General features: G+C 41.3%; 2 protein-coding genes across 2 annotated transcripts in view; one reads left to right on the forward strand and one right to left on the reverse strand.

Annotated features, from left to right (window-relative positions):
• Positions 1-17,421, forward strand: part of igf1ra (insulin-like growth factor 1a receptor) — a 74,996-nt gene extending 57,575 nt beyond the window's left edge. The window contains exons 7-21 of the mRNA XM_085359188.1: positions 55-181; positions 298-533; positions 645-812; positions 1,096-1,303; positions 5,304-5,587; positions 6,092-6,234; positions 6,607-6,772; positions 6,861-6,963; positions 7,198-7,268; positions 7,365-7,594; positions 8,604-8,708; positions 8,910-9,069; positions 9,292-9,421; positions 12,385-12,519; positions 15,675-17,421. Coding sequence (XP_085215314.1) covers positions 55-181; positions 298-533; positions 645-812; positions 1,096-1,303; positions 5,304-5,587; positions 6,092-6,234; positions 6,607-6,772; positions 6,861-6,963; positions 7,198-7,268; positions 7,365-7,594; positions 8,604-8,708; positions 8,910-9,069; positions 9,292-9,421; positions 12,385-12,519; positions 15,675-16,200 — 2,792 coding nt within the window. The 3' untranslated portion in view covers positions 16,201-17,421. The remainder of the gene's footprint in view (positions 1-54; positions 182-297; positions 534-644; positions 813-1,095; positions 1,304-5,303; positions 5,588-6,091; positions 6,235-6,606; positions 6,773-6,860; positions 6,964-7,197; positions 7,269-7,364; positions 7,595-8,603; positions 8,709-8,909; positions 9,070-9,291; positions 9,422-12,384; positions 12,520-15,674) is intronic.
• Positions 17,422-19,575: 2,154 nt separating this feature from the next.
• Positions 19,576-22,504, reverse strand: pgpep1l (pyroglutamyl-peptidase I like). The gene is made up of 6 exons (XM_085359189.1): positions 22,426-22,504; positions 22,291-22,343; positions 22,109-22,225; positions 21,704-21,930; positions 21,438-21,632; positions 19,576-20,207 (listed from the first exon to the last, which is right to left on the reverse strand). The coding sequence occupies exons 1-6, from the start codon at positions 22,502-22,504 to the stop codon at positions 20,171-20,173; spliced, it is 708 nt and encodes a 235-aa protein (XP_085215315.1). The 3' UTR covers positions 19,576-20,170.
• Positions 22,505-22,523: the final 19 nt, after the last annotated feature.

The following is a 22,523-nucleotide window of genomic DNA, read 5'->3' on the forward strand; positions in this document are numbered from 1 at the left end:
CATTCAGCTTGTGTGCACGTTTTTACTTTATACATATGTCTCACCGGTGGCCAGGTGAAAGCCATATCTTGAAATTCAAATCCAACATCACATCCAGCCATGTGATCAATCTGACATGGGAGCGCTACCAGCCCCCCAAAAATGGAACCCTTATCAGCTTCATCATTTACTACAAGGAATCGTGAGTACACAAAGGCTTATTATTAGCCTCTGAGCATAAAGTAATTTAGTGTCTTACTTTCATGTCAACTGTCTTTTTTTTTTAATGAAATTCTTTTTTTAATGTATTTTTTTCAGTCCTTTCCAGAACATCACTGAGTTTGATGGCCAGGATGGCTGTGGCTCAAATAGCTGGCACATGGTGGATGTGGATCTTCCTAAAGATAATAACAATGACCCAAATGTCAGACTTCAGCACCTCAAGCCTTGGACTCAGTATGCTATTTTTGTGAAGGCCATCACCCTGCAAGAGAGCGACAAAGATGCCACTGGAGCAAAGAGTGACATCATCTATATTCGCACACACCCATCGTGTAAGTGTGACCATCACTTTTGGTTCTGGCTTCAGTTTTACATTATTATTGTTGCGCAACTATATAAACACATGAACAACATAAAATAATCTAGTCTTTCCCCTGGTACAGTGCCGTCTGTGCCTAAAGATGCCCGTGCATATGGTAATTCCTCAACAAAGCTGGTGGTGAAGTGGTCACCTCCACTTTTGCCCAACGGCAATCTCACTTACTACCTGGTCCGCTGGCAGCGTCAAGCTGAGGATAGGGAGCTCTACCAACATGACTACTGCTCCAAAGGTCTGCACTCCTCCTTATTCTAATAAGCAGCCAATATGTCTTTATTCTCTGACCTTTCAAACCTTTCCAGTTACTTAGCGAAGGCCACTCAGTCTTTCTTGCATCGTACAAACATTATTTGTTTTTTAAACTAATCTTAATGCACAGTTAAAAGAGGACAATCACCTGGAAGAGCTTTAGCTTGCCAAAACAAAAAGCTGGCCATTGTAATTGGTAAGGTTAAATCCCACCCTTGCTAAACACTCTTTTTTCCTGGCTTTTCATTTCATATTTTCTTCAACAGACTTGAAGATCCCAATCCGAATCCCGGCGTCGGAGCTCACAGACATGGAAGAGTACACAAAGCCCACGAAGTCAGACCTAGCAGGGCCAGAAAAGGTCCTGTGCTGTGCTTGCCAGAAGACACCAGAAGAGAAGGACCGTGAGAAGGACGACCGTGTCTTCTTGAAAGTTTTTGAGAATTTCCTCCACAATTCCATCTTTCTGGCAAGGTATGTCACATCAGTGGCCTCCTTAAACCGTTTATAGGCTGTGACCTCCCTTTCAAGTGCAGACAGCTATCAGAGCACTGAATGTAATTGCCTTGTTGGGTCAATGCGAAGACTGAGGTGGTGGAATGGGTTTAATGGCTCCTCTGTGGAGCGAACAAGATCTGAGCATGACTGGTGTGGACGGACCTGACGGACGCTGAGCTGGCCCGCTGAGGCCGGCCCTTTTGTTGGGTGGAGCAGATGAAGGAGACATGCTGAGTAGGTTCCAAAGCCTCCTCAGCACTCATGTGGCTTTTTTATTGCCGCGGCAACGGTGGCACAGGGGTTGATGGGGTCTACCAGGCAGCAATTTGGACAAAACAAACAAACCAAGGAGAGAGACGAGATTAAAGAGTCTGAAGGGCCTCGTTTGGCTACACAATAGCTGCTTATGCTTTTGTTTCCCGCAACAGGACTGACATCTGTGTTGTGTTATCATTTCACTTGCTCGTGGCTATGGATGTTTCAGTGTTCCTCTCCCACAGTTCTCGGATAGGATAGGACAGGATAGACTGATGGATATTCATTTGTTAAAATGATGAAGTTTATTTAATTGAACAGCACTGACCTTTTACTTCGTAGTGCTGTTCATGGAATTTGATCAATATGTTTTGGAGGAAAACTGCTAAAAATTGGCTGAACTGTTATCTATCTACACCTCCTCTTCTCTCTGGCTGTGCTGATTTGTTTCAGTAGAAGTGTCTAGGAAACTGGCGGGTGGCAGGTCCCTGGCCCTCAGCGAGGAGCTCGGCCAGTGTATGCACAGCCTCTCCACTGTAACACAGCCAACATTATTACAAACCACTCTAGGGAAAATGAGGGAGTTTTTTTCTTTCTTTCTTTCTCAAAAGTTCAGGGTTTAGACCCAGGGTGAGGGAAAAGAGGGTGCATGAAAACAGAAAGAGAAAGAAAAGGAAATGTTTTCCATTCTGTCCTTCTCAACTCGGCACTTCACGCTACTCCTCCCTTGCATGCTCTCTTTGTCCGAGGCTTTTTTTTCCTCTTTTTTCTTTCCTGTAACGAGGCAGCTGCCAGGAAATGTACAGTGAATCCATCTGGAATCTAAATGAATGAGGGAAGAGCCCCATCAGCCGTAGAAGACAAGTAGAAAATAAGGAAAGCAGACTGATTTATGGGGAAAAGGAAGGGGGCTGCCTCACGATGAATACGTACAGATGAGGTGAAAAGGACTCCCTGATGTTGCCTCTTCTTCTATCAGATGTTTCACTATTATCCATGATCCTGTTGTATTGTATGAGGTGTCAACTGCTTACAATGTGCCCCACTAACCATAGAGTGAATGTGTAGTCACGGCTTTCCTCTCTGGATTCCAATGCATAAAGGTAGAGCTTTTTTAGCAGGTGAGGTCAGGGCACTGTAGTAACTACAGCTACAAAGCATGTGACAGGTAGCAGATTCTTATTTCACTGTCATTATCGCCCATACAGAAAGTCGAAGCCATAAAATGTCTGTCGCCTGCTCATTTCTTCTTCTTCTTCTTCGCTTTGATGAACGGCTACTGTCAGAGTGAATCAGTGTCACGAGTCTTTTGTCTGTAGTCTCTACCATGTTGTCAGTTTTCATGTATGTGTGATGTAGTCAGTAATAACTAAAAGGCTGGGCTTTGGTTTGCTGGACTGCAGCACTTTTAGCTGTCAGAGAGGAATGCTGACATGTCAGTGAAACTGCCTTTCCCACATTTCTGTCTTTGTCTGTGCACTCCTCTTCCTGCAGGTCGACTTGAAAATAAAACACGCATTCTGTAGCTTTCGCTTAGTTAGTTTCTTCGTTTAACATGGTAGTCTGCTGTACTGCGTAAAAGAAGAAGTCCCATCCAGCCTCCAGCATAGCTACTGCCACTGCACTAAGCTGACCACAATTACGTGTGATTTTGTTAGGGCCATTGCTCCCTGCTCCGAGGACTCAGTGAAGCGCACATAGGCAGTGCAATCGACTCCCATTCCCCAATTCACAGACTTACTTTTGTTTTAAAGTAAAACAAAAGTAAGTAAAATAAAACATGCATTCTGTAGCTTTTGCTTAGTTAGCTTCTTAGTTTAACATGGTAGTCTACTGTACTGCGTAAAAGTCTTCAATTTTATATTTTGCTAGGAAAATGGGGAAACAGGTGTAGAAGTTTATTGAAATGTGCAAACATGCAAGCTTTCTTTATAAATTTTTAAAGTCGTCTTCATGAATAGTTCTCCGGGCTTCTCCAATCTCTTAGAATTTTTGTTGTTTTTTGTTCTGTTCTTTGTCAAGCTGCAACAATCTTGAGATCCGGTTTTTGGGGAGGCCGGTCCATGACTGATCGTGTTGCACTGTGTGTTTTGCTATCCCGTATGGTTTTACTTGCATTGGCAGTGTGTTTGGGATCATTATCACTCTTTGCCTTTCTTACACGTTCAAAATGGTGTTGCATAACTTGATCATTCCACCAATTTCGACAAAATCCACGACACCACTGGCCGAAATGCTGCAGACACATCTCTCCTGACCTCCTCTGTCCATTGCTGCTCACCTGGACCTGTTGTCTTTGGCAACTAAAGAAATACGTCTTTGCTAAGTTATCTGCTATGCGTAGGAACAACACCGCTGCATCCCTCGAGCTGGGTTCTTTTATAACAATTTAATGATTCAGAGATTCGTGTTAAGTTGCTTAACAACTAAACAAAACAAAAAGTTTCTCTGAAAATGCTCAGAAAATCAGAGAAATACCAAAGAAAAAATTTGAAGGACCTTTAGAAAGAATGAAGAACTTCGACTCAATGTAACTTCTAAAAATAAAAAGCAAGTCTGGCTTCTTGGAAGCAAAATATAAAGAAATCAGAACTGAATCTTTATTGTCATTACAGCAATGAAATTGAGGTGCAATTCTCTCAGTGCAAAAGAAGAATAAAAAATAAAATAAAGAATATATATATTTATACATCTATAACAACAAACACAGTTGTTTCTGTATTGCACCACTTGCCAGTGTTGATGTAAATGCCAACGTTATAAAGAGAGAAGCGGTGGCTCAAGATTTTTGCACATGACTATAGGAACAAATTCTTTTTTCTGTGGATTTGTGGTTTCTGTTCATCTCATGAAAAAATTACAAAAAGTAGATTTTATGGATTTGAATTATTAGTCAGATTGTTAAAAACACTGTTTAATGGTGTTGTAGACCAAATAATGAATCTATTAATTATTACAAAAACAACAAATTATTAAAAAAAGTAGCTGCAGTTCTAATTCTCAGTGTACAGTTTGAGTCATTTAGTTGAAGTTGCTATTTTTCTCTGAGCTAAGCTGTCTAAACCCAGTCACTTGTTCATTGTCACATTCGGTTTTAGACAACCCCCAAACATGTCTGTGTACGAGCTTTATAAAGGGCATCAGTAACGCTTTTATCTTCTCAGTCACAGCAAGTGCTTTTTTTCTTTGTCTGTCTTATTGACCACCCTGCATCTTTCACAGGTGGACAAGATGTCCTGTGGTATCTCCTACTGCTAAGGTCACAGCTGTCATCGCCTCTTTGCTTTCAATTATGATGATGTCCAGGTCTTGGCAGCTCCACCCAGTATCATATGAACTTTGAGTGAACTGAAGGCTAAACATTACTTTTCAGAGTTTAACCTTTTGGGTTTTTTTGTTTGTTTGTTTTTTATCAGGGGCATGTTGGACATTAGCGTTACTGTCTGTTTTTTGCATTTCTCTGTCAGTCAGCCTCTCAGTGATCTAATGACCTAATAAGCACAGCACAACTGGGAGTAGCAATCACTCCGTGCTTTCCATGAAAGATGTTTAGCTTTGCGCAAACATTTTTTCAGGAGGTATAAACCATCACTGACATGCTACAATAAGGGTTCCAGGACATACAATGCACCTTTTTGTCTTTTGTTTCCCCAGCACTGCTCATTGAATTTTAATGATCTGTGCTACAGGTTTTATATTCAATTGTGTCTTTGTATTTCAGACCTCAAGAGCGTCGGCGCAGAGACCTTTCTGGTACAGCAAACAACACACTGTTTTATGAGGGCGGCAGAGGGAATACCACTCTCGGCGCAGGGGATAACAGTACAGATGGCATTCCTCCTAACGTAGAGTTCCCCTTCACTGAAGACAAGAGCACAACAGAGTATTTAGAGATCCCCAATCTGCGGCCCTTCACCGTCTACCGCATTGATATCCATGCGTGCAACGAGGTGGTGGGGAAGTGCAGCGCTGGAGCTTTCGTCTTCTCCAGGACCAAACCTGCAGGTTAGAAACATAGTAAAAAGCCTGCATTCAACTACCTGTTTTCAGTAATGCTGACAAATATAAAGAGAGTGCATTTCTTTTATTTACCTGAAAAAGTCACAAATATTACTTTTTCCAGTGTTTTTTGGATATCGGGCAAAAAACAGTGGAAAAGGTGTATAATGCTGAAAAACACTTGGTCAAACATCTCACACTTAGTTGGGTTAATTGGAAGGAGGTCGGTACCATGAGTGGGTATAAAACAAAGCTGAGCCTTTCGGAAATAAAGGTGGCGAGGGTTAAAATATAAATATAATATAAAAATATAAAATCTCTCAGTTTTCAAATAGATTGAGGATTTAAAATGACTCCAAGTGATTGTGTTGATTTTGTTTTCATTTACACAGCATCCCTGCTGTTTTTGGTAACATAGTGGTGTGGAAAATGGAAAATGAAATGTGCTGGCACCTTTTCTGAAATTAAATATCCTTGTTTATATTAACGTGGTTGTGCCTGTTCCCCCAGTCAAAGCGGATGACATCCCGGGCAAGGTGATTTTTGAGAGGTGTGACAAAATCGAGGGGTGTGTGGTGCTGCACTGGCCAGAGCCCGTTATGCCCAATGGACTCATCTTGATGTATGAGATCAAGTTCCGCCTGGGTAATGAGGTGAGCTGGACTGGGGTAATTATAGCTTATTATCATAGGTCATTTCCTTTTTCAACATTGAAAAGCCTGGAATCCATGACTATCCAAATATTGTAAACAACTGAAAAGGCTCTCAGTGTTTGCTCAGTGAAGGATTCACATGTTTAAAACGTGCACCAGACTCCAATCATGCTCATGCACGCAGGGCTTAAACACTGAGTAAAACCAAAAACAAATGACAAACTCTACACAATAGAAAGCTGATTGGAGGCCATCAAACCTTATTCACCTGAAATAAGAAACAAGAAATCATATTTTTGATTAGATGAGAACATTAACCCGATGGTATGTTTTCTTCCAAGCAGTAACCAGCGTGTGCTTGTTCTCTTCCAGCCTGAGAAGCACAAGTGTGTGTCGCGACAGGATTACCGCCGGTACAAAGGAGCTCGACTAACCAACCTTGGCTCGGGGAACTACTCCGCCCGAGTGCGTGCCACTTCCCCGGCAGGAAACGGCTCCTGGACAGAAAGTGTTTTCTTCTATGTGTCTCCACCTAAACGTAATGAACTTCTCCCTAATTACATGGAATGCAGAGGAATGAAAAATAAATAGGACTTGACACCATCGGTTTTTATCTTCTCTGACAGGTGATGACGGTGTTACGTTGTATGTGGTCATCATAATTCCCATCATTGTGACAATTTTTGTCGCCGGCCTCATCACCATCCTCTTCTATGTGAACAAAAAGAGGCAAGTATCTTTTTGCAGACGCGCTTTTAAAACTGCCTGACAAAAGTTCTTTGATTAAGCTGTTCTGCCTGGCTATGCTCACGAAGCTTAATGATCAGTGTAATGTTAATCAGCGCTAATAGGTGTTGTTTTCATTAACGTTCCCCTGTGGTAAAGAGTAGACTTCCTCTTGAAAATTGTACACAGCATCTGCAATCAGACTTGCCTGCAGGCTAACTGAGTTTGTGTTAACAGGAACAGTGACAGACTGGGGAACGGCGTCCTGTATGCATCAGTCAATCCAGAGTACCTCAGTGCTACTGAGAGTAAGACTGTTGGATATTTGGTCTATTTTTCATTGGGTTTTTTGGGTGGGGTGTTTAAACTCTGATGGTGACCCGCTGTCTCTTGTGCCACACCAGTGTATGTCCCAGATGAGTGGGAGGTAGCAAGGGAGAAGATCACTATGCACAGGGAACTGGGCCAGGGATCCTTCGGCATGGTGTACGAAGGCATCGCAAAGGGAGTAGTGAAGGACGAACCTGAAACGAGAGTGGCCATCAAGACGGTCAATGAGACGGCCAGCATGAGGGAGCGAATTGAGTTTTTGAACGAGGCCTCTGTCATGAAGGAGTTCAACTGTCACCATGTGGTAAGTTGGACGCGTCATCAAATCCTTACCATCTGGCTCATGTGGTTATTAATAATAAACCAGTGTATTGTCATAATGAATCCAGTCACGAGATGAAATTGATCCTCGCAGACGTAGACTCAAGTACGCTGTGGTTGTCTTTACTCCGACAGCTGCAGCATGACTTGCAGTTCAGACTCCAGGATATACTGTATATTCTCACTTCAGTGTGATCACAACATCAGAAACTGCATAACGTGGATGTGTTGTTAAAGCCTTTTTATTAGTCACTGTTTTGTTTTTTTTAAGGATAAAGATCTTTAACAATGCTCCAAGCAACAACAACAAAAAAAAAAACACATTTAAATTGCAAATGCAGGATGGAGCTGAACTGTAACCTAGTGTGCTTCTGAGTCAGACAACCTACCTTACTGCCTAGTAATTTATTGCTACTGAATGCACTATGTGGTGGTCTTTAATGTTATCTAGATTTAGTGGAAGCCAAACATTTTGTTCTAACAAGAAATCACACAAAACCCAACAGTGAGAAAGTCTAGAGAGACTTTTCCTTTGTGGTTTGCTTTGTGGGAGAATGGTGTTGATCAGTGGAAAATACAAAGTGATTTGAGTCAGGACCACTGTAATAGGTGAATACTCACATGTGCAGTAATTTGGATTTGGTGGCATGGCTCTGTTCTGGGGTATTCTTGGCACGAGTTAGGGTGAACAGCAATATGATCCACCAAAGGCAGGCAGGCAGGTTAAAGGTGCCATAAGAGATTTGTAGAAGTGTAGAAGGGTATCATCAATCTGCTGGATCACAGCTGAACTTGACTTGCCTATTTGAATGAACTCTGTGCTGTTTTTTTTTTTTATAAAAAAAAAACTTTTTTCAGAGCTTAAAGTTTTGAGCATATTTCATATTTTCCTATGTGAACAAAACCTATTTTGAAGTTATATGTAGCATGTATTTTGGACACAGTTTTGTTTTATCAGAGCTGACCCCTCTGCACTGCTGTGATTAATGTAGGTGCGGCTGCTTGGCGTGGTCTCTCAGGGACAGCCAACCTTAGTGATTATGGAGCTGATGACTCGCGGAGATCTCAAGAGCCACCTGCGCTCCCTGCGCAAAGAAGTAAGCAACCTGTCCACGTGCACACACACACATCTCTGCTCTCTTTCTTAATTTTTACAATTTCTTCTGCCACCCTTATACATCATCCACGCTACGCTTTGTTTCGCTCAGCTGATTAAAGCAGAAAGGCGTGATATGTCGACTGACTGAATAGTGCTTTTCATGGAGTTTCTCTTCTCACCGCCTCTTGCTCTACCGCAGAACGCCACCAGCCAGGTCTTACCCCCACTCAAAAAGATGATCCAGATGGCTGGAGAAATCGCAGACGGTATGGCGTACCTAAACGCCAACAAATTTGTCCACAGAGATCTGGCAGCGAGGAACTGCATGGTAGCAGAGGACTTCACTGTGAAGATTGGAGGTAAGTCAAGTTAATATATTGCCTTCAGCCTCCCCCGCTCTGCCGGCCTTGACAAAAAACTGTTTGGATTTCAGTGTCGGACCCAAGCACGTTAATGTAGATGGACAGAGGGGAGGGAAGAGGTGAGAGGGATAGATGAGCTCTCTGGAGCTTCCTCTCCCACACATAATGAGTGATACTTAGTGGCTTCCTCAACTTCTGCTTTCATTTTTTTTTCTCCAGATTTTGGCATGACCAGAGATATTTATGAGACGGACTACTACCGAAAAGGAGGAAAGGGCCTGCTGCCTGTCCGCTGGATGTCTCCAGAGTCACTGAAAGATGGCGTGTTTACTACAATGTCTGATGTCTGGTATGGCAGCAAATCACTCTTACATATACACAAGCCTGCATTAGACTAGGGCTGCCACAAACGATTATTTTGATAGTCAAATAGTCACCGATTATTTTTGCAATTAGTCGACTAATCAGATCATGCATCCATTGGATGTACAGCTTATTGCACCAGCAGCATCTGCTCTTATATAACTATCATTAGCTTACAGTTTTAAGTGTTTAAGGTATGTGCTAACTAAAAATAAAGACAAGATGATAGTTTATTAAATTTTAATGAAATTTGCAGATTGTTTCGGTGAAGTTTAATAAACTCCTTGCTATCTAAAATATAACAGGACACCGGAGTATTTTCTCGAGCATCTCACATTTCTGATAATCAGTTGTCTGCTTGATGTTTATTCATCTGTGTAAAAACTATAACTTTAAGCTCAGCCAAACCGATTTACTCAGGAACAAATAAAATACTAAAAAAAAAGCCAAACAATAACATTTTTAAGTTATCTAAGTCACTTATATATGTTTCACCTGAGTGGGTTTGAAAACGATTTCCGGTGTTCTCACCGGCTCTAGTGAGCCTGTAACCCCGGCTAGCTATCGAGCTAGTGGGTAACAGACGTCTCCGAAAACGTCGGAGCGCTTTTGAAAACATGTTGTGTCTTGATAAACTGAGCCGATATTTGAGGTTTACACAGCTACATTCTCACCTGAAAATATGCTACACGCTTATTTTGTGACCCAGAAAGAATAATAAGAGTAATATTAAAACTAACTAGCTGCTGCCATTGTTGGAAACTGAGCTGGGCCGCGCTATGAATTCTGGGACACAGCTTCTTCTTCTTCTTCGGGGTTTAACGGCAGCTGGCATCCTTGTACATGCAGTGCTGCCATCTTCTGTTTCAGTCCGTTATTACACTCTTAAATCCTACTTATTCCTGCGTCTTTTGGGATCTTACAAAGCTTCAAACGACGCGTCGACTATTAAATCAGTCGTCGACGATTTTGATAGTCGACGTAATCGTGACTAGTCGACTAATTGTGGCAGCCCTACATTAGACATGTATGAACCTCCTTAAATCCAGAAAGATGCTAAGTTTTCCATAACCACCTCAATATTTTTTTTGCCTTTGTCCTTGTGTATACTCTAAAACAGTTCATGCTGTGGCAAAAAACTAGATAATATATTCTTATGATAATTTTCTACTTTAGTTTTTTTTTTTTTAAATCATGACTACTGTTTCCAAAAGCATCCAAACCTTTGGTTTTCTGGCTGCCTCTTTGGAAATTCCTGGCAAAAAAGTACAGGCCAGGAGTATTCCTCTTCTTCTTTTTTTTCCATTTACTGACAACTCTATTATTCCACTGTTTCGTAGATTCCCAGCCTACAGCACTGCTACTTTTTTCCTGTGTTTTACTACTGTTTACTAGAACCCCCTGCATGTTTGTTTCCCCAAATGTCACGGGTTAGTCCCTAAGAGTGGGCTTAAACTGCTCCAGATGTCTTTAAATGAGAGGTTGCCGTGCCAGCACAAACACACCTCCACAATTTGTGTACTATATCCTCCCCTTTGATGTTGTAAAGAAGTTTAGTGTAAGATAACCCTGATGTCATCATGAGTAGGTGACTGTTTGAGATCCTGGTGTGCAGTATTGTAATAGGCCTATTTTATTTATTTTGTTTTTAAGTTAAGCATACCATTTGAAAATTTGGCTAGCCAAAGTAGTACAGTAAACAAATATTGTGGTCATCGCGAGGCAGTCTTGAAGTTAAACTGAAGAAATACTTCATGCTGAGGTTTTTCCTGCAGTATTGTAATCATGTAAGCTGTGTTACAACATACCGTGCCACACGTCATGAAGTTAAAATAAGAAGCAGGGTAAATGCTCAGTACCAGCTCTCCGACATCCTGCGCTCATTTTGGATTCTAGTGCAGATTATCTGGGGAACTTAAAGTTGCAATATTTAAAATAGCATTCATCTTTTTGGGGAACTTGTGGACAGATATGAGCTAAGGATACATGGCACACTCCAAAAAGAAAAGAAAAAAAATGAAGCCTGAAATAAAGTCAGCAGTGTCAGCTCAGCTTGTGCGCTGTTAGTACTGCGATCGATGGATGGCAGTGAGAGTATTTCAGTCCAACACGGACAGAACAAAAAGTCAGAAACTATCGGTTAGCCTTAGATTAAATTTGGTTCAGACATTCACTGCACCCAGGAGATGAATCCCACTTACTGCTTTACAGCCACTTTCTCTGCCTTTTCATCTTCCTTCATCACGAGATCAGAATTTTCAATCTTCTAATACATTTTTTAATGACTACATTCCAGTAAATCTCACCAACTTAACACAATAAACTAAGGCACAGAGCACGCCAAATCAGATACCTGCCTAGCATCAGCCTGTCACTGTGAGCGTGTTATCATGCTGACATCAGTTTTTTTCCCTCTTCTGTATATTAAAAGGCATTTATTACCTTTTCTGTATCAGTCAGTCAGGCTGTTTGACATTTACTCCCTCTAAAACCATTACTAGAATATTCCTCTCTGTTTAGGTTGGACATTTATGCACATCTCAAACACAACAGCTCTCAAACAAGCACCATATGTGGCTCTTATTAAAAAAGGAATATATGAAAAATATGATTTGTACTTATTGTTTGTATGCAAACAGTGCAGCTCAATTTTGAGTGGAGGGAGTTTTATTTGCTTTTATTAGATGGTTAACCAAGTATTACTGGTGAGGCATTTTCAGGTCACCCTGATAACAATTTAGTCACTAACATAATGGATGTCATTTCTTTCAAATTTAGAGCGATGATGTAGGATAGGCTCTTCAAAGTAAAGTTTATTCCTAAGCAATAGAAGAATATGTGTGCTTGATCGATGGTTAAAATAAACGTTTACTGTGGAAGCCGAAAGAGCATCACATAAAATACCACAATATATTACTTGAATATGTTGCCTAATTTTTCTCGCTGCAGGTCATTTGGTGTCGTGCTGTGGGAAATCGCCACCTTAGCTGAACAGCCTTACCAGGGGATGTCCAATGAACAAGTGCTGCGCTTTGTCATGGAGGGAGGACTCTTGGACAAACCTGACAACTGCCCTGACATGCTGTAAGTCTTTCTTTTTTCAAATCTGTGACCCTGCCCTTAAGAACAATAAAACTAAGTAACATCAGCTTGGATTTATGAAGGATATTTTATCCTCTACAGCCGCAGCCACCCATGTCTTCTGTCCTATTAATATTTTGCCCTGTTTTATTTTAAGTTGTGGCTCTGAGTGTGAAGGATATCGTGTGTATAAGTTAAGGTAGAGCCAGGATGAGGGCCGACATTAACGTCACAGGATAAATGTGGTCCGTTGACGACATAGCTTCAGTGGTCAGCTGGCAGTGAGAACCCTGCTCAGCCTTCAGCGCCGGCCCATAGAAGGGATGCCACAATCAGTGTGTGAAAGATGCCCCTCATTCCTACTACGGAGGGAGGTAGTGCCTGTCTGTCAGCGTGGTGGATGAGAAAGTTATCATTATTTAACTTTAAATTAATCAGTCAATCAATCAAACACTTTGGAAGTTAGAGGGGAAAGAAAAGCCCGAGCACAGCCTGCTCGTCGGCATGCAGCGCTGCATACATGCATTTCGATTCTCCATCTCTGACCTCAATAAGAAGGCATTCTGCTCTCTCCCCTCCCACTCTCCACGGCTGACCTCACCTTAGAAAGAGTGTGAGTAGCAAAAAAAAAGAAAAAAGAAAAAGAGGATCAAGTGTTGTGCAGACACAAACCTCGCGTTTCTATGGCAGCGTGGCTGTTTTGTCCTGATTACAGGAGTGTGTGGATTGTGTTACAGAGGTGGTGGAGTCGGGGCTTAGCAGCACACATGGAAGTCAGGCCACTGTCGATGGTCGCCTCTGCTGTAGTGACTTAATGGAGATTTCCAGAAGATTGCCCAAGTGCAGTGAAGCCAGAGAGTTCATACAAAGACTGAATAGAAAGATACAGAAGAAGTGGAAGTGGGCAGGTTAACACAAACAGGGATGAGTCATATTTCGAGAGCCTTAAATGTCTCCTACTTGTACTGTTTCCTTTGTTTCTCAGGTAGCTTTGGTCACTGATTGTTATTCTCATGTTTCTGTCTAGAGTTTCCCAGAGATAAAAGTTCTTTTCCTCCTTCAGAATTGGAAAATAAATGTGACTAAATTAAACATCATTATTTTTCTGTGGAATATCACTTACACGCTATTATCCGTCAAGGTTTTGCCACGCCGGGGAGGTTGCACGTGTGAAGTTTTTCAGATCTGGCAGGGATTCCTGTTCAGGTTTATTAAGCATTTAGCATAGATGTTTGGAGACTTTTTTGCACTCACACTTGGCCTGAAATTGCATCTGTTTCTGATTTTTATCAAGCTTTGTTGGCCCATCTCTTCTGTGAATATTTGGCTTTATCCAGGCCAGTGAAGATTTTCTTATAATTCTGACACCGACTATCTCATATTTGCTTGTAACCGTCCGTATACAGTATATCGGACAGTGAAGTCAGAATCGGTTTATTGGCCAAGTACGTTAACACACATGAGCTCTCACTATATTTTAATACCGTGCAGATGGCAAATTCGCAGGATAATACAGATACAGACATACAGCCAAGCAAAGATATCGAATCAGCCAGAGCAAATAAAGAAAAACAGAAACAAAAAAGCAGACCCTAGGCAAACCATCCGAGCCGCCATCTCAGTAACTTAATAGCTGCTGCTCAGCTGTATTTATACAGCACATTTGGTGCACTCAAATTTGAATGTGAAGTGATTCGGGGGGGAAAAAAAAAAAAAAAAAAAAACACAGCTAAAGAACAAGTGGAGTTTTAATGCAGTGCAAGTAAAGCTCATGTAATCTGTTTTGTGTTGCTCACAGGTCCAATGTTAGTCAGTTTAGCCAAAGCATGTGGCCTGTGGGTCACGATTGGCAGGATGCTGACAAGAAGTCAGGATTTACAGTGTTTGTTTTCTAAATTTGCATCAAGAAGCCTCGTGCGAGACGGTGTCGGAAGTTTGCAGCAGACGGGTTACTCTGGTGCATCGGCCTTACTTCCAAGCGCCGTGCGCCTTTTTCACGGGAGGTCCTTGCTTGCCCGAGCTCGGACATCTGAACGTCAACTTTGAGACACTTCCTGCACATGTGCAAAACAAGTCTGAGCCGCCCCCTGCTGCTTCAGAGCATGAAGCGAGGCACGTGCTTAAGAAAGCTTTACCCATAATTCCTCTGGCGCGGAGAGGAGCTGGCACCCAGCTGCAGAGGTTATTCTAGATGGCAAAGAGACCACTAGGAAAAACAAGACAGAGGGAACAGCAAGAACGGAGCAGCGATGGCCAAGGTGTTTATGTCAGCGGGCCTTAGAGAGTATTCTGAGCTTGTTTGTGTATAATTGGAGCTGTGGTGTGCGGTCCAGCACCACACAAAACTGTAATAATTCTCCCGTTTATGATGTTGTTTTGACATTCCCAAAGCTCGGTTGCTGGCCTGGCACAGTAACCTTAAGTATGATTTACTGTTCTGCTGAGTGCATGCTACATTTCTGATCTTACTGTATTTGTTGTTAAAAAGAAAAAACAAACGGAACCCCCAAAATAGAAGAAAAAAAAAAAAAACGGCAAAATTTCAAAACAATTGAACTGGCATATAAATAGTTTGTGGATTTACTTACTATATTATTGCCACTGAAAGCCTTGTAGCTTGCAGCAACTTTGGAACGCGCGCACATATATTTAGTCTTTTGGCCACAGTCTTACAGGGTTTTAATTATATAATTTTACGGGACAGTACTTAAAGAGAAGGCATGCTCACCAAGATTACCTGCCAACAAACCTGCTTCGAATTAATGAGCAGCTACAAGTGGTAAGGACGGGTATTTACAATAACTACATCCTTTTTTCCCCTCTTTTTTTTTAAAGAAAAAACTGAAGCATAAAATCTAGTGTAGCACACTTTACCAACGCTGATATTACAGTCTCTGTTCTTTCTTCATGATCAGTGTTATGAACTGAGATGTAGTGCCAAAAAGCCCTAAAGGGGCCTTCAGTTTCTCCTGCCACCTGCTGGACAGAAACAAGACTTACAGGGCCACATGCTGTTTTCATCCCTCCTGTCCTTACCGGTTGTAAAGTTTGCTGATATGTTGCAGTTTAAGAAGTTTCTGTTTGTCAGTTCAAGCTGGTGTGTGAGAAATGTTTACACAGAAATGACAAAAATGATGATTTTGTCATTTATCTTTCAGGTTTGAACTGATGCGAATGTGCTGGCAGTATAACCCTAAGATGCGTCCGTCCTTCTTGGAGATCATCAGCAGCATCAAAGACGAACTGGATCCTCCCTTCAGGGAAGTGAGCTTCTTCTACAGCGAGGAGAACAAGCCGCCGGACACAGAGGAGCTGGACATGGAGGTAGAAAACATGGAGAACATTCCACTGGACCCTTCATCCGTGAGGCAGCCGTCGACTGCTGTCATTTCCTCGTCTGGGTGTGCAGGAGGCATGTCTCCTCCTTCTACGCATCAGTTATCCCCCATGCAAGGCCCGAGTACGCCATTACTGGGACCTGTTTCTAACTCTCCTCCCGGCCCACTTGCTTCAGCCTTGGCGTCTCCAGGACTAGCCTTGGACAAGCACTCAGGACATGCTTCGGCCAACGGGCCTGTCGTGGTGCTGCGGCCCAGTTTTGATGAGATACAACCCTATGCACACATGAACGGGGTCAGAAAGAACGAACGGGCGCTACCACTGCCCCAGTCATCAGCCTGCTGATATCAGACCAGCCCTCTCCTCCTTCCCCTTTTACACAGGGTATCACAGACCTCTCATCTGTCTCTTAAGGAGGGATGGATGAGGTAAGAAATTGCTTTCTTCTACTGTTTGCCAGTAGATGGTCTCTCCACTCTTAAGGTCAAACATAAACTCGGAAGAAATGGAAAACAAGATAGCACAGAGCAATTGGTGGCTCAAGCTCAACACTGGGAAACTCCATCCTGCGCAGCCTGTATCTGAGTCTTTGTTATGTAAGAGTCCTTAAAGAAGGAAAACGATACAGGCATGTATCCTGACTTACAGATTTACACATGAACTTTAAGAAAATCTTCTTTTTTTTTTAAAGCATATCTGCCAGCAAAACCAACAGAAGAGCACTTTTTCCTCACGATTTCAGAGGTGATGTGATGGATATTCAAGTGTGTATTTATACACATAATACATAATACAGCATAGCTCCATTTCTAAAATTACTTTCCATCAAAATGACTGTATTCACATGAGCAGACTGCCTCATGTTGCGTGAGGATTAGAAAGGTTCCAACTTTTCTGATCCTCTAAGATCTTTTTTTTTTTCATTTTATTTTACTGTTGATGTTTCTATGGGATTTTGTCCTGTGTAGGTCAGAATGGTAGAGGAAGATCTATTTTCTGCCAGACTATTGCCAAATCATGCTTTCTCTTCAGTTTCCTAAAAGGTGTCCCTTCTTACTGACGATTGTGGTTCAGAGTTGTCTGTGTGAAAGATAATGCCAAGATTGCCTGGCTGTTTTCAGTCTTCATGTTTATCTGTCACTGCTCCTGGAGCAGCTGTGTGTAGGAGTTTGCTGCCTTCACCATTGGTTATCACTTATTTTCTATGTTTAACGCAGATTTTACTGGTTCCATCTCAAAACTGAGGACTGGCTGACTTGTTCTCAGCCCATGTAATAATTTTTCTCTTTTTCTGTGTGCACACCAATCACATGGCGGCACAGTGGTATAGTGGTAAGAGCTGTCGCCTCACAAAGTAGAAGGTTCTGTGTTCAAACGCTGGCTGCAGACACTGTGTGGAGTTGACATGTTTTCCCTGTGCCTCTGTGGGTTCTCTCCAGGTACTCTGGCTTCTTCCCACAGTCCAAAGACGTGCATGTTAGGTCAATTGGTGTTTCTAAATTGGCCACGGATGTCTGCTACAGCCTGCATCCATGGCTATTTAAAATGTGACTGAGTGGTCAGCAAGACTAATAAAGCACTAAATATGTGAGAGCATTACAAACACCTGACAGATTTTCAGAAAAAGAGAAAAGCCGTGGTGCTGATTGGCTAATCAAAAGTTTGCTTGCCCACCTACATGCCCTTCATTACTTTCATCTTTCAAACATCTGAGGGAAGAAGGCATGTGATTGAAGCACAGCCAACTCTGAGTCACAGCCTCTGTCTTTGTTTAATTTATTTAAAAAAAGAAAAAAGAAAAAAAAAAAAGACTGAAAACATCAAAGCATCAGAAGGTCGCACTTCAAATGAGCAAATCACTGAACTTTATACTTTACGAATACAACTCTGGCTCCACTTTGACTTCTTCTAACCTTTTTTTTCTGAGATTTTCAATTGTGCATTTCACAGTGGGAGGTGAACATGGTTCGCCGGCACTGCTGTACCGAATACAACGCAAGAGACAGAAAATGAGGTGATTTTAGTAGCCTAGAGACAGCTTTCAAGTCACAGGTGGTCTCTTTTTAGAACAGTCAATAGTTTATCTACATTTCAAACACATATAAAGGTCTTACAGTTGTATTTTTGACTGCAGGATCGTTTTTATACACTCATTGGTTTTTGTCACTTTTTTAAAACCTTTTTACGGTTAAAAAATGTTTGCCTCTATGTCTGTACAGAACAAAGCTGCTATTTTATTCTTTTCCTCTTTTGGATGATATATATATATATATATATATATATCATCCAATATATATATAAAGAAATCCTTCAGGTTTGGTATTTTATGGTCTCCACAACAGTCCATTTCTAATACCCTTAAACTGTTCAGAAAATATCCAATTTAAATCACAAAACGTGACCCCCGAAAGGTTTTCTGCAACACTACATTTTGTTAATTGCCTTTTCTTTTTATGAAATGTTTCTTTCTCTATTTCTGGATGTCTATATTATTATTATTATTATTATTAATGTTATTATTATTTAGAACGGACACCTTGGCTCAGTCTGTGAGCAGAGCGTGTACTTTCTGCATCCCTTTTTTTGTACTTTATTGTCTAGCACTGCGCCTGGCATTGGCCACTAGGTGCGACTCGATCTCAGGTCAAAGTTAAGGCTTTGCTTTCTCCACACATTCTCACAACATCATCCTGTACTTGCTTCACCATTTCCTCCTCCTTTCCTGCTCCTGATCATCATGACCCCCCCCCTCTTTCTGAAGTCAGGATAAGTTCCAGTATACGAGATATTTACCAGATCTGGTATTTTAACCCATCCACGTCCTGCCTCGTTTTTTTCCGATTAGATAGGGCTAAATTAAGTTGTCTCGTTTGCCTTAATATATGCCAACCATCTTTTAACCGTTTCACTTCTACTCCCTCCTCTAGCTCAGTGTTCCCTCTGCTGATTTCCTTTCTTCAGACTTATTGTTTAATCTTCACGACGACTGCTTCTTAAAACCAAATAAAGGATGGGTTAAAATCCAGGGAAGGGAACGCATTTCAATGTCACGAATGGCTGAATACTGAAAGTGTTTTGAAGGATTTCTGCTCATGTTACCTGGTGATTCCCCTTCCCCTTCTTTTATTTTATTTTTTTCTGTAGAAATGTTATTTATTTCTTCTTCTTTTTTTTTTTCCTTTTGTGATATCAGTTTAAATCACTGTATAAATGCCCCATGATTCAGTATAAAGTTGGATTTTTTTGTATGCATTTTCTTTGGTGTCATGACTGGGGGACTTAAAACCTTTTCTTTTTTTCCCCCCTTTAAGTATATCTACCTCACTCTTTTTAAATATATGTATGCGTATGGAAAACAAATACATCTCACTCTTTCTCGTTTTTTTTTTAAACCCCCACAGGGATCTAGATAAACCTCACGAAGCGGACTAACACGAGATGGAATGGAAGTGTTGTTAAGTTACCCCGGCCATTTCTGGCCCAGCGGGTTAAAGCTTTTAGAAAAAAAAAGGCCCGCGCGTTTGCTCAAATTGAACAGCAGCCGTTAGTACGGTGTAGTTTTGCTCTCAGTGTTAAATGTAAATGAGTATTTATGTGAGGACATCGATCTACACTGTATTTTAACCGAGGCAGGTGCAGTACGTGATAAGACAGGAGGCCAGGGCTCAACACCACACATTCCATCTCCAAACATAAATGTCACAACCTCAAATCCTCAAAAGACAAAAACTTTTAATTTTTCCTCTTCTAAAATGCTTTTATATAAAAGTCTAAAATAAAAAATGTATATACATACATATATATATAGATAGATATAAAACGGGAAATATTTAAAAAGGGAAACTTTTTCATCACCTCCAATAAAACAATTTGACCTGCAGCCTGTGATGCTGCGAGCATACGGTGCAACTCCACCTCTCACTTTATTCCAAGCAAACAGATGGCATTCACTTTTTCAGAACAACAACAACAAAAACTAGATAGTTGTGAACTTTCCATAATATGGGGAAAGCAGCCTCCTACGTATTTCTAACTTCTGTAGGAACCCCTAAATCAATGATTTCCACGTTGGAATCACAAGAGCAGTAAAACAGTGTCATTTTCTACCCTTATAAACTCTTCGTGGTTATGTGAATGTCATCATCCCCCTTCCCCTTCCTTCCCAGTCTGAATGCCAAGACATTCTGACCCCAGCGTTCATTTCCACTCTCGTTATCGGTGCCACTCCCTCACTGTCCGTTCAGAGTTGTTTTGCTCTATCAAAAGTCAAGTCTGCAACCCCCGTTTTTTTTGTCTGGCCCGTTGTAACTGATACTTACAGTAATGCTGCTGGTTCAGTCACCTCAGTAGATCTTATTTTGTCACCACAAAATAGGAGGGAAAAAAAAGAGAGAGAACAAGCGTGAAAAGGTGGCAAAGTAGCTTTTACATCTCAAAGCGTCTCATTAAAAAACAAAAACAAAAGAAACCTCAGTGCTACTTTTTAACTCGCAGTGGCTACTTGGCGAGCGTTAACTCAGTGCAAGGGCTGATGGGCTGGGAACATTAGATAATTTGCATTTATATGAATACCCAAAAGCAATAAGAAAAGAAAATGGGATCACAGATAGGCAACCAGGTAACTTCTAATGTGAAATTTGGGTGCTCAATTAAAGTTCTTGGTAAATAAAAAAAATAGATAAAACCGTCTGATTGCTGTTTAATATCACAACGGTTTAAAAATCACCACTGACAAGCAAACAGCTTAGGTAGTTACTTAACATATCTATGCATTTCTGTTTTTGTTTTTTTGCTGTATTATGGTATATGTCAACTTTCCAGTTCTGAGAGTAGACACTGATCTGTTCTGAGGTGAATAGCTGTTGAATAACTAGTTACCATTAGATCACGAACCTGTCAAAGCTTACAACATTTACAATGAACTCGTGGACATGTATAGGACAGGGATGTTGCGTAGATTTACGGGTAGTCACGGTGAAGAGTAATCATGGTTAGAAAAAGACGATAGTTTACAGCTTCACGCGATACTTTTTTTTTTTGCGTTACCTTAGGCTTAAACAGCATAAATATACACTACAGTTTAGTCGTCTGTCAACATTTCAATTCTTCAGAATGTTCTTCATGCAAATGTCAGGTTTATGGAGAATGCATCAGTGCATTTAAACTGCAATAATAAGTTTGAGGTTCATCATCATCCTGCGCCTCTGTTTTTAATGATTTGCATTCCTGTACCTTCTGAGGGGCCTTGGTCTACTACTACTATTATTTTATTATGATGCTTTCACAAAATCTGTGTGTTCATTAGATTGGGGAAAGAAATAATCAAAACGAAAAATCACTAGACTGTCTTCTTTCAAGCTCTATATCTGAGGCCTCAAAGTTTTTCACACCTATAGCTGAGATGGTGTATTTTTTAAAACACCTTCTCTGAATATGTATCTGAGAATTTCTTGTATTTTCTTTCTCTTTTTTTTTTTTGCTGAAATTTTGAATAAATAAATGAATGAGAACTACGAATGCCTGCTATATTTAATTTTCCATTCACACCAATCAGTGGGTATCTGCTATGGATCATGATCTACCTCATTGACACAAAAGGGGGATCTCTTGTTTTTGAATGCTCCTCCAGCTGTTCCAGGATCTTCTGAATGAGGGCTTGCAGCAGAGGCACCAGTCTGTCAGCTGAGGCCAAGGTACCAGATGTGGGTATATGGATGAGGGCTGCTCTCCCCTGACCATGATACAGTGAGCAGTAATATGCAAAATCGCACAGGTACCTAAAAAGAAGAAATCAGCCATTATCTCATATTCAAGAGTGACTCTTGATCGTGCTGGAACACTTGCCTACCTGCCAGCATCTCTTGAATAAACTACATTCATCCCTGCTTGTCTGAAGTGCTTTGAGACTGCCCTCATGTTAATGACTGACTCCAGCTTCTGTGCCCCCCCTTCGACGCAGCAGCGAGTCTCTGGACAGTAGCCGCAGACATCTCGGTCTCTGTAGCCAGTGTTCTTCCCCGTTTGCTCCAAAATCACCACACTGGAGCCTCTGGCCAAACCCAGATGTACAGCAAACTGAAGTAAATGCACACAAACACAAGAGTGAGTTATTCACCTTGTGGTGGGATTTCTTTATTATTTATTTTTCATATTTGGAAGAAGCACAATAAACATTTTGGAAATCTATTGACAGAATTAAGTTTTAAACTAATAAGGTGATCAGTCTACAAGTCACATTTCGCTTTATTTTTACCTTTGGGTTAAGAGTGTGCCAGAGCTCACCAATAACTTTCTGGGTTTTCAAGTAACTCACTGGTAACTCCCTCACATGGACGTCAACATTCTCCCCCAGTCCGATCAGTTTCAACCCCTGCAATCATTTTTCAAATGAGTTATTTTCAGACTCAGTCAGCCGGTGGCGTTGATCGTTATTACCTTGGCGGCTTCCCAGCTGGTGTTGGTCAAGAACTGTCGAAAAGGTCCAAAACCTTAAAAGTAAATCGAATTTGCCAATTCAAAATAAAAGTCGGTCCGGTGCGATTATGGAGGACATGAACATTTACAGTTTACCTGTAACGACCACAGTTTCGCTTTTATTCATAGCCGAACCGAGATTGCAGCGCCTGTAACGGCAGTTCAGGGATTTCATGCAAGGATACTAAAACGTA

This window comes from Diplotaxodon limnothrissa, linkage group LG7 (genome assembly GCF_057381915.1).
Source record: "Diplotaxodon limnothrissa isolate DT_005_m linkage group LG7, D_limnothrissa_male_GT1.1, whole genome shotgun sequence".
Classification (NCBI taxonomy): domain Eukaryota; kingdom Metazoa; phylum Chordata; class Actinopteri; order Cichliformes; family Cichlidae; genus Diplotaxodon; species Diplotaxodon limnothrissa.

Excerpts from the sequence above, each read along its gene's own strand:
- pgpep1l (XM_085359189.1), bottom strand. The coding sequence starts at position 22,504 with ATGAAATCCCTGAACTGCCGTTACAGGCGCTGCAATCTCGGTTCGGCT. Across the intron at positions 21,931-22,108 it reads GGCACACTCTTAACCCAAAG|TTTGCTGTACATCTGGGTTT; the intron begins GTAAAAATAAAG and ends CATTTACTTCAG. Across the intron at positions 21,633-21,703 it reads TATTCAAGAGATGCTGGCAG|GTACCTGTGCGATTTTGCAT; the intron begins GTAGGCAAGTGT and ends TCTTCTTTTTAG.